The 11,825-nt window shown below is 35.3% G+C and overlaps 1 protein-coding gene across 1 annotated transcript; it reads right to left on the minus strand.

The window, feature by feature from the left end:
* Positions 1-3,116: 3,116 nt before the first annotated feature.
* LOC127737062 (cilia- and flagella-associated protein 251-like) lies at positions 3,117-3,929 on the minus strand. Its single transcript, XM_052247595.1, has one exon. The coding sequence runs from the start codon at positions 3,927-3,929 to the stop codon at positions 3,117-3,119; it is 813 nt and encodes a 270-aa protein (XP_052103555.1).
* Between the last annotated feature and the right edge of the window lie 7,896 nt (positions 3,930-11,825).

Raw genomic sequence — 11,825 nt, forward strand, 5'->3', positions numbered from 1 at the left:
ACTGTTATATTATGGTAAGGCCAGGGGTGTAGTTGTATTACAAGAAATGTGTGTTTTCATGCCGCTGCCACAAATGACCCCTTGTCTGTTACTTTGTTCATCCAGATATATATAGATACACTTTTTGTTTGGCTATCTCCTACAGTTTTTGAGCTTGATCAGCTTTAATGTTTTGCAGGATGTTTATAAAATTAAATAAGGTGTGAATGGCTTAGGATTTTGATTTCCATCAAATATTCTCAATATGACAGGTAGAGGTAATAATAAATTGGACTTTTATTTAGTCAGCCAAAGACTTTTATTAGTCAGACAAAGGCATCACTTCATTTAAAAAACCCACAACAATCAAAAGCAAAGCAGCAGGCAACATTTCCTTATAATTATTTTATTTCTATTATTATAAATTCAGAGACTGATAAAGAGGGAGCATCATTTGTATTTAACGATCTTTAACAAACACATTGCATTAAAACAAACCAACAATTTAAATAAAAAGAAAAACTGCAGGGGGCTATACCTACATCTAGTCTTTTATGATATTTATAAATTCAGAGACTTATTAATAAGTGTGTGTGTGTGTGGGGGGGGGGGGGGGGGGGGGAGGGGGTAGGGGTACCTAATACTAGTACTTTCCAATCCCTTTCATCATTGCTCCCTGCACCTCCTCAGTACCACCTTTTACATCTTGCTTGCCCCTACTTTCAATTTTGTTATTTTAACCTTGTTTTTTTTTCACCATTTCCACCCTCTTTTCTCGCTCCCTATAACCTTGTACCACCGTGGCCCAAACCTCAATCTCATAAGTTGTATTATAGGTCTCTGATAAATTATGGGTCTATTTTAAAAAAAAATCTACATGTACAGATTACAGATTCTTTCAAAGAACGTTATGAATATAGTTTTCATAAATTATTAGGTTAGAAGTACTTAGTTTAAGACTGGGGTACCTGCAAAACATTTGTGGTTTTCTTCATTTTCAAATATACATCGAAAATGTATGTCGATGTCTGATGAGGTGACTCCGAACAAATGGCACTTAAATTACTTAAAAAACCCTGAAACGGCGACTTTGGTCCTGGGGGGGGGTTAGGGGTACCTAATACTAGTACTTTCCAATCCCTTTCATCATTGCTCCCTGCACCTCCTCAGTACCACCTTTTACATCTTGCTTGCCCCTACTTTCAATTTTGTTATTTTAACCTTGTTTTTTTCCCACCATTTCCACCCTCTTTTTTCGCTCCCTATAACCTTGTACCACCGTGGCCCAAACCTCAATCTCATAAGTTGTATTATAGGTCTCTGATAAATTATGGGTCTATTTTAAAAAAAATCTACATGTACAGATTACAGATTCTTTCAAAGAACGTTATGAATATAGTTTTCATAAATTATTAGGTTAGAAGTACTTAGTTTAAGACTGGGGTACCTGCAAAACATTTGTGGTTTTCTTCATTTTCAAATATACATCGAAAATGTATGTCGATGTCTGATGAGGTGACTCCGAACAAATGGCACTTAAATTACTTAAAAAACCCTGAAACGGCGACTTTGGTCCTGGCATTTTCAAAATTTTGTGCTATAGTAACTTTATTAAACAGGATGCGGAATTCTACAAAAAAATGGCAAAACAATTATGGGCAAATTCCAGTGAGTTTGACTGGTGGGAAAATAATCCGTAAGTGGAACGACGGTTGACGGGACTTTCCCGTAGGTCGAAGGTTGACTTATGCAAAACAAACAATAGCCATGTGTAGAAGGTTTAGTTTTTCTTAAAACATTTAAAACCTGCGTACCAGACTTAAGGTTGACTGTGGCTCAGACATATTTATAATAAACCAGGTTGACTAAAATAGAACGACTAAGCTAAATTTGTGACTTCTCTTGCAGACGATGAGAATAATTCTGAAGTTCGTTTTGTCAACCTTCTATTCATAATTTTTTGGTCAGTAGATCAACCAATCAAAACGTTTGTTATGTAAACAAGCAATCTCGTGTAATAAACCGCCAATACACAACTAATATGGCTGCTCGAGTAAATAGATTATGGCACTGTTGGAATTTAGATGACTATGGCTAAAACACAAGTTATTATATTAAGAAAATAAGAAAGTTTTAAAGGTAAACACATTCCCACATCATCTATCATAAACGTACCTGCCAACCAACCGTAAATATTCTGTACGAGGTGAAATTCCATCGTAAAAACCGCGATGTAAGAGCGTAAATAAAACAGCTGATTCATAAAGTTATTACTATAAATTACGGACAACACGAGATCCATTAATTTAATCATACGATTACTAAATCGTAACACAGCCCTCCGACCACTAGGCGTTTGTCCTCAAATGCACAGATTTCCACCTATATATGTATTAAATTAATCAATTAATTAGTTGGTTGGCTGAAACTTGGAAAACAAAATTCAATAAGACAAACTGTCTAACAATATCAAATTTATCCTATACACTCTAACTTAAAACTCATCTATTCATATACCAGTAAATGGGTTATGAAAACTCAACCACAAATCTCAAATAGCACTATCAATGGATATAAAATCCATAAATATAAAACAAACTAATAAACAAGACCTTCTACTATATGTGAATAAATAAGCCAATACTAGACAGTAAAACCTGAGAAAAGAAAAGGATAAATTATACTTCTTCAGTCATAAAGACATCATAGGGCTTTTCTAAGGTAATACTGTACTGCATTAAGAATATCTTTCATCATTATGCATAATAGAAATATTTGAGTAACACACATATATATATATATATATAAAATCCACCCCCAATGTTCATTCCTAAATCAAACTGAGCTGCTGCAGGTCCAAGATCTTCTTTTGGACGGCGAGTTCCAGGTGTCGCAACTCATAGAAGTTGCATTCCACCTGCAACTCCCGTAAACTACGGACATCTCTGGGAAGCATGTCGGAATGAATCAGGGCCTGATTCCTTAAATAATTCAGAATCAGTGGGAACTGTTTTGCATCACGGTCAAGAAAATATGTATAGCGGCCATCAAAAATATACGGCTTCACAGGAGAGTCAACCCCGATCATGGCGGATAATATTGATTCCGGATATGTCTGTAAAACTGTGGCGGAGGTCTCAAACCTGGTTCCACCAATATTGATAAAAAAACAGGGACTGTTGGCTTTTCTGTATCTGTTCCAATTTAAGTTTCTTTACTGGGGTAGGGGTGTAGGTTGCAGCAGCTTGTCTTAAATCAGATGGGGAGAGGGGTTCCTGGGTTGGCGAATATGTTGGGCAAGGTTGTGTAGATAAAGGGAGGCATAAACTAGTAGAGCTGAGGGGTGGTTCTGATGAAGGGAGGTCAATAGCAGGGATGTCAATATCAGGGATGGTCATACAGGGATCAGCTGGCAGAGGAGAAATGGGCTCCACTGCCGAAGTCAATCCCTCAATGTCCTCTAAAAAATCATCTTCTCCCAAATCGCAAAGAGATACTCCTTCTAGACTTCCCACCGAGGAAGTCTCCATCTCCTTCAACAGAATTGAAAGGACATCCTTTTGCTTCTGTACGGACTCCTTCTTATTCTCCTTCTCCGTCTCCTCTTTTCCTTTCTGATTCTCCTTCTCCACCTCTTTTCCTTTCTCTTCCTTCCTCCTCTTCTTTTCCTCCTCTTCTCTTTCCTTCTCTGGTGTTCTTTTTTTTACCTGCGCCTTCTTTGTCTCCTGCTTTTTCTCCATAACCTTCCCAATAAACATATTGCTCTCAGGATATAAATCTCCCAGTACTGTTCTCTGCTTTTCAAACCCAAATCCTGTTCTTTTCTGTGAGATCTCTTCTTGCTGTCCTTCTGCAACTCCTTTTTCCCTTACTTTCTCAATGATCATTTTCTCCTCTCTTTCCCTTTGAAATAAAAGGAACTGATCTTCCTCCTCTTTTGTACAGGTCATGGTGGACCGGTTTATCAATTTCAACTCCCCGTCACACTTTTTATGGGCAGCTCTACGGCTTACGACCATCATACACTCCTCGCACCTCCAACCAAACCCACTATGCTGTTCCTTCATATGCCTTTTGCATATTATTGATTGGTCAAACGTAAAATCATGGCAAATTCCACAGGTGTACACTGTGACCTGCAATTATAAAACCATTTCCTTTAAAATTTGCTATTTTAATTTTTATATTTTTTCATAAAATAAATAAATTAAAAACTGTACTATACTGGATAGATATATGGAATGGGTTTCACTTTCCCTTATATTCATCATGTCTAATAAAAACCAAATTGGAACATTTTCTCCAAGATAAGGCTTCAATCTGTCTTGGTGTACTACTTTAGGCTTGGTCTTTGGACCTTTTCTGTATACGATATATCACATCGTTAAGTTTATATACAACAATATATGGACCTTCCAAATTATTTTGTAATTTTGGACACAACCCCTTTACACGACGAGGATTGTGCAACCACACTGGATCTCCTGCATCAAATTTTTGCGTTTTAGTTCCAATGTCATAATTTCTTTTCATCCTGTTGCTTGAAAGTTTCAATTTATTTCGTGCAAATTGATGAATTACCTCCAACCTTTGAGATAATTCATATGCGTAAACAGTTTTTAAATATAAAGGTGACTTTTCAGTCTCTGATCTACCCAGAATTAAATCTACTGGTAAATTAACTTCTCTCCCAAATAACGTGGAACATGGAGATGTACCCAAACTCTCATGTTCTGATGACCGATAGGCCAACATTAATAAATAAATATATTCGTCCCAATCTCTTTGGTGTTTGTTTACAAAAGCAGATAACATAGTTTCAATAGTTGAATTCGACTTTTCAACCATACTATCCGATTTTGGACGGAATGGTGTTGTACAGGTTTTATGAATACCCAAAATATTACACATCTCTTTAAACACATGAGACTCAAAATTAGACCCTTGGTCTGAGTGAATAGAAAGAGGAACCCCAAAAATGGTTACTATTCTTTCTACAAATTTCTTAGCAACTGTAACTGCTTCAATGTCTGGAATTGGTATGGCTTCCGTCAATTTGGAAAAATAATCCTGAACTACCATTAGTTAGCGATTATTATTCACACTACATGGTAAAGGTCCTAGAATGTCAATGGCCATTCTTTCCCAAGGAGCACCCACAAGATACTGTTTCATTGGGGCCTTAGGTTTTTACAAGGTGCTTTCTTAGAAGCACAAATATCACATTTGGTACACCAAAATTTAACATCCTGTCTCATTTTATACCAAAAATATCTCTGTTTAATTTTTGACAGAGTTTTTCTTACACCAAGATGACCACCGGTCATTGTGTTATGAACTTGGTTCAACACGAACCTTTTAAAATTAGCTGGAAGAACAATATGTAGATCATAATGTTTTCCATTATAGCTTTCCCATTTACTATAAAAAAATTCCATTGACCAGAATTAAAGAATTTAATCTTGACCAATAAAATTTATCTTCAGGACTCATATGGGATACATCTTCCCATATGGTTTTAACTTCATCTATTTTCCACTGAATAATTATACTGATTACATCATCAGATAACTGATATTCTGAAACATTTTCAAAATTTATTTCTTTAACTGGGTTGTCCTTCTCATTTTGACTACAACCATAATCCTTAGATCTGGTACAAACTCACTATTTTAGAATGAACAGGGAGTACATCAGGGTTTCTCTCTGGACCCTTACTATTAAATTTATTATGAATGACATGACTTTTTACTTTGTGGCACCTTTGGTCACTTGTCATGTTTGGTCTCCTATCTTCATTTATACAGCTAATACTAGGTTTTGTAACTGACAACTCTGCACTGACATCTTCAACATTTCTGCAAGATTCACTAACAGTGACACTGTCATTACAATTTTCAATCGTAAAACTGTCTTTAGGAGTTGGAACCAATTCATAATTTATTTCTGCTCTAGCACAGTGAGGACATTCTTTATTATAGCAAGGACGTCGACTTAGGGCGTCTGCATTATTATGGGACCTTCCAGCTCTGTGCTCAATTTTAAAATCATATGATGCCAGGACCTCGAACCAACGAGCTAACTGACCTTCTGGATTCTTAAAATTAAACAACCAACTTAATGCACCATGGTCACTTCTAACCTTGAAGTATTTACCATATAAATAATGGTGAAAATGTTTAATAGAGGCTACTATAGCTAGTAGCTCTCTTCTGGTAACACAATATTTTCTCTCTGATCTACTGAAAGTTTTACTGAAATAACAAATCATTTTTTCTACTCCATCTTGGAGTTGGGATAGCACTGCTCCCAAACCAACATTACTTGCGTTGGTATCTAAAATAAATTAAAGAACCTTAGTGAGCGCGCTCACATACCCCACGTCCCCAAATTGTCACGTGAGAAATAAAATAACAGTAAGAAAAAAAAATTGTATAAGAAAAAAAAATTGAATCATAGTTTCCTGTCGATATGCACATCTGCATAGTATGTCCTTATTATCTAAAAAGGTTTCATGAAATTCTGTTGTCTGGTTTCAGAGGAGTTGCGATGACAAACTGTTGCAGTAGTATAATGAAGCAAATAAGTTCAAAGGGGCGTAACTCCTAGAAAAAAATTGAATCGTAATTTCCTGTCGATATGCACATTTGCATAGTATGTCCTTATTATCTAAAAAGGTTTCATGAAATTATGTTGTCTAGTTTCAGAGGAGTAGCGATGACAAACTGTTGCAGTAGTATATTGAAGCAAATAAGTTCAAAGGGGCGTAACTCCTAGACAAAAAATTGAATAGTAATTTCCTGTCGATATGCACATCTACGTAGTATGTCCTTATTATCTGAAAAGGTTTCATGAAATTCTGTTGTGTGGTTTGAGAGGAGTTGCGATGACAAGAAACAGGACTGACGGACTGACGGACGGGTCAAAAACATTATACCCTCCGCAACTCGTTGCGTGGGGTATAATAAATCCTCCCTTGTAGGGTAGGCGAAAATAGGTGCACTAATTAAGGTATTCTTTAATTCCTCAAAGGATTGTTGACAATCGTCTGTCCAGACAAATTTCTGGTTTTTCTCAGTAACCTTATATAAAGGTTTAGCTTTATCAGCATATTTTAAAATAAATTTCCTATAATAAGATGTTAATCCTTGAAAACTTCTTACATCTTTTATACTTTTGGGCACTGGGCAGTCCTTAACTGACTGAATTTTATTTGGGTCAGTAGCTACTCCACTTTCACTAACTATATGACCTAAACATTTTCATATTTTCCTCAAATGATTTTGAGAAAATGATAATATCATCTAGATAAACTAGACAAATTTTCCAATTCAAACCTGATAAAACTGTTTCCATTAATCTTTCAAAATTAATCTATTACATAGACCCATGGGCATTCTATTGAACTGCCAGAGACCACCCCCCCCCCCCCCCCCCCCCCCTGGAAAGGAAAAGGCTGTTTTTGGTCTATCTTCTTTGGCTACTGGAATCTGATAATATCCTGACTTTAAATCGACGGTTGAGAAGAACTTGGAGCCTGACGAGGAATCTATAGTGTAATCTATACGAGGTAACGGGTAAGATGGTCGTAAAACTAGTAAATTTACGGATCGAAAATCAATACAGAATCTCCAACTGTTGTCTGACGTCTTCACCAGAACAATATTGGAGTTCCAGGGACTTGTAGAGGGTTCTATAATATCTTGTTTAACCATCTTCTGAATCTCCGCTTCAGCATCTTTTATTCTAGCTAGGGGTATTCGTCTGGGTCGCTGACGTACCGGAGGGTGATTCCCAGTATTTATGGTATGTTCAACTAAATCAGTTAAACCAATGTCCTCAGAGGTCTTTGAGAATATATCGCTATACTCAATTAAAAGGTCTTTAAATTTTTCACTTTGATCTTTATCAAGATTAACTTGACTAGATTCATATACTTCAAGTAAATAATCAGGTAATTGTCTCTCTTTATTTACTGTAGCTTGACTACCAGCCACATTTTAACAAACTCAGAAGTTTGAATATCTTCTTCATTGACTTTATTGCATGTAGCAATAATGGTACCCTTATATAAAGTGCATGGCTCCTTATTTACATTTATAATTCTTAAAGGAATATTATACATCTCTGGATGTACAATTGATCTTGCCACAAATAAACCATTTTTCTCCATAAACTTTTCATTAGGTTCTATTAACCCAGCTAAACCTCTAACAATAGGTTCATTTGACTTCCCAGAAACAATCATTTCTAAATTAGGAGACACATTTACTGTCTCTTGTATAGCAACTCTATAACAAGATTTAGCACTACTTGCATAATGAAAACATTAAATTATCTCCCCTTTTATTTTCAACTTATTTTGACTTAATAAGACATCACAGTCATGAGTCACAAGAAAATCCATACCAATGATTCCTTCATTGGAAATATCAGCCACTAAAACATTGTGGTGATAAATATGATCTCCAAGACAAATTTCAACATCAACTTGTCCTATAAATGGTGCACTGTCACCAGTAGCAGTAATTAAATTAATATTCACAGGATTAATTTTTGGAAGCAATGAGGGATGATTTCATTAATAAATTTCTTACTCAAAATAGTAACATTTGCTCCTGTATCAACAAGAAAAGCTAAATATTTATCATTAATTTTAGCTCTTACAAATAGTCCCTCATATTTGCCAAAGATTCATTGATCTTTATCGATTTGGGCCATTCTGACTTGGTCTGGTTCCGACCCCTGAGTCTGACCTCAACTGGTTTCCCTGTTGATAAAAATTAGGTTGATTCTGCCTATTTTGACCAAAATTATTTCTTTGGTTGAAATTTCTGTTCCCCCGACCAAAATTCTTATTTTGGTTATTATAATGTCCTCTCTGACCATTTTGATAATTTCTCTGTTTATTATCTCCCCCTTGTTTATTCCTATTCTGATTTTGGGTCATACCCTTAATATCTCTAGTTAAAGATACCAGTTCCTTCTTAAAATCAGACAACTCGTGCCTTAATGATTTAAAATCCTCCCCCTTGTCATTGTTCAACTCTGTATTAATTGTATTATTCTCAGTATGAACTGAATCTGCCTGTCTAACCATGCGCCCTTTTTGTCTCTCTGCTAACTTTAAGGTCTCTAACCTTACAGCTAGTGTTTCTGCTTCGTGTATAGATTTAGGGTTAGATTCCCTAAGTCTTAGTCTCAGATCAGCATCTGGTAAAGCATCAATGAAATGTTCTAGTGCTAATACACTAGTTATTGTGGATTGGGCACCTGGATAAACTTGTCTAGTCAATTTCTTAATTGACTGAGCCAACTCTGGTAAACTTTCTTCCTTCCCTCTCATACGGGTCTGGAGTTTTGACCTAAATAATTCAGATTTTTCAGCTGAACCATATCTATTGTCCAAAACTTTAACCACACTTTCATAATCTTTCCTAGACTCTTTATCTAGTTCATTTAAGAGAGCTCTTGCTCCTCCTTTTAAACTACCAGCCAAATATAATGATTTGGTTGCATAATTCCAACCATTTATTTCAGCTAAAATTTCAAGGCGGAAACGTAGCTAAAATAAAAAGAACTGCTAGGCGGAAGGCAAGAGCAGTTTTTATTATTTGCCTAAAGGGGAAACAACGAAAGGTTTCTAAATACAGAATATTTCTGAAAAAGAAATTAATTTAATAAAACAAAAAAGGGTGTCCTTTACTTGCACCTTGACTACGTGGTTAGTTGTGAACGGAGTGTCATTCATAACTATTAGGGTTCAGAAGTACACAAGTTGAATTTAAAGATAAATTCAGCTAAAGAAAATACGTAATATTTAGAGGAATATATAATTATTTCTTGTGACAAAAGTTCCTTAAAAAAAAGGGATTTATTTATTTGTCTGGATTAAGACAATGTTATAAATTATTGTCATGTTCTTTACACTTTAACGGAGAATTTGAATAAGTGAATAGACTTAGTAGTGTAATTACAAAAACTACTATAAATTATTTATATTGACAGTGTTGATTGACAAATCAGCATACTTGCAAAAATACTGCAGGCAATACGACCCTTAAATACCGTACAAATAAAGAACGTATCTGGTTAGAGATACATTTGAATTTGTACAGAGTTTACTTTCGGATAAAAGCAATAAACAAGTTATATTAGAATACTTGTACTGACCAGCCAGTTCCAGCATACAGAAGAACTGAAATCTGGGATACCTTGCTTTTTAGTATAGTATATTAAAAGTAGATGTATCATTGTTACAGATGATAATAGAGAATATTACCGTGTCATAACAACCGTCAGTTAAAGAAAGAAGACTGTCCGTTTAAAGATTTATACAGTATCCTCACGAGAAGACTAACCGTTTAATTTCCATATCTGTATAAGGTTCCCAATATTTTTCCGCAGAAAAATACATTGTTTAAGAGGACCAGGCAGCTACCCAGAAATATATTGACTATAATAAGACATTTTATGTGTAACAAATTATAATTATTTCTTATACATGGTTAATAAATTATATATTGTATATCCAACTTTCTCATTTATATTCACCAAAAGCCAGAGACTCAACTTACCCTTATAAGTAACACAGTGCTGTGGCTATAATAATAGTTCTTCTTACATTTAGCATTATTGTCTTGATAGTGTAGTTCTTTCTTGTGTATTGGTGTAACTTTGACAGGTAAAACGATAAACAGTCAAAGTCCCACTTTTATACGAATTGTTTTATTACAGTTAGAGGTACACAAGAACTAAACATAGCCCTACGGCTTTACAATTGGTGGCAGCGGGGGGATATATCTTTGAGTAAAACTGTTAAGCTCTGGTGGTGAATTTTATTAAACTAAGAATGGATGAAAGTTCGGAAATAGTTACGTTCGGTCCTAGCACAAGTATTGTCGAAGAACAAGATACCGAACGGCATAATATTGTCGATAAAGAAAGTAGTTTAAAAGACAAACATGCACAGAGAGACGATTTATAAGAATTGTTCAAAGGACAACTGAATGAGTTTAACCATTCGCTGATCATAGGCTTCGATGTTATGTCGAATCAGATGCAAAATTTAATAGGAATAATGTCAAGGAGAACTGACGATTCTCAAGACGTGCCTAGGAGGCAAGGTGTCGAAAAAATAATTAAAGTAGAGTCCTAATGTAGAAAACAAAGAAGAGAGGAATATTGTAAACAGTACGCCTTACCAAACACGTGATGTAAATAGCAAATAGCAATAACTGGAGAGACTCAATGCAGGAAAAATCAAAGATGAAACCACAGAAATATGACGGTAAAGAAGATTTAGAAGAATATATGACACAGTTTGAGTTAATTTCGGAACTCAATAACTGGGGTTACAGAACAAAGTCTCTTTACGTAGCAGGTAATCTCACAGGAGACGCAAGATGACTTATTAACGAGCTAAATGAACATGACCGAAGAGATTTCGATGCAATTGTGAATGCATTGAAAAACCGATTTGGATCCATTCATAAAGCTGAAGTATTTAGAAGCGAGCTGCAAACTCGTGTAAAAGGCCGCACTGAGAGTATACCCGAGTTGGCCCAGTTTATAAAAAAGCTAACTAGGAAAGCATATCCTAGTGCTAATTTAGATGTCACAGAGACAATTGCAATAGATTATTTTATAGATGCCATACCATTTAAAGATATAAGAATAAGGCTTAGAGAAGTCTGCATGGCAGACAGAAGTAGAAATTGAAATGCCAAAGCTATAGGAGTAGACAGAGAGACAAATGATTTAAGTACAAAAATAGACGAGGTACTTAAGAAAATAGACAAAGTATCTAATGAAGTTGAAACTTTAAAATCCAAAGATACAAGATC

This window comes from Mytilus californianus, unplaced genomic scaffold (assembly GCF_021869535.1).
Source record: "Mytilus californianus isolate M0D057914Y unplaced genomic scaffold, xbMytCali1.0.p SCAF_4, whole genome shotgun sequence".
NCBI classification, from domain to species: domain Eukaryota; kingdom Metazoa; phylum Mollusca; class Bivalvia; order Mytilida; family Mytilidae; genus Mytilus; species Mytilus californianus.

Bases quoted from the DNA above. Each gene is read 5' to 3' on its own strand.
- LOC127737062 (XM_052247595.1), bottom strand. From the start codon at position 3,929: ATGACCTGTACAAAAGAGGAGGAAGATCAGTTCCTTTTATTTCAAAGG.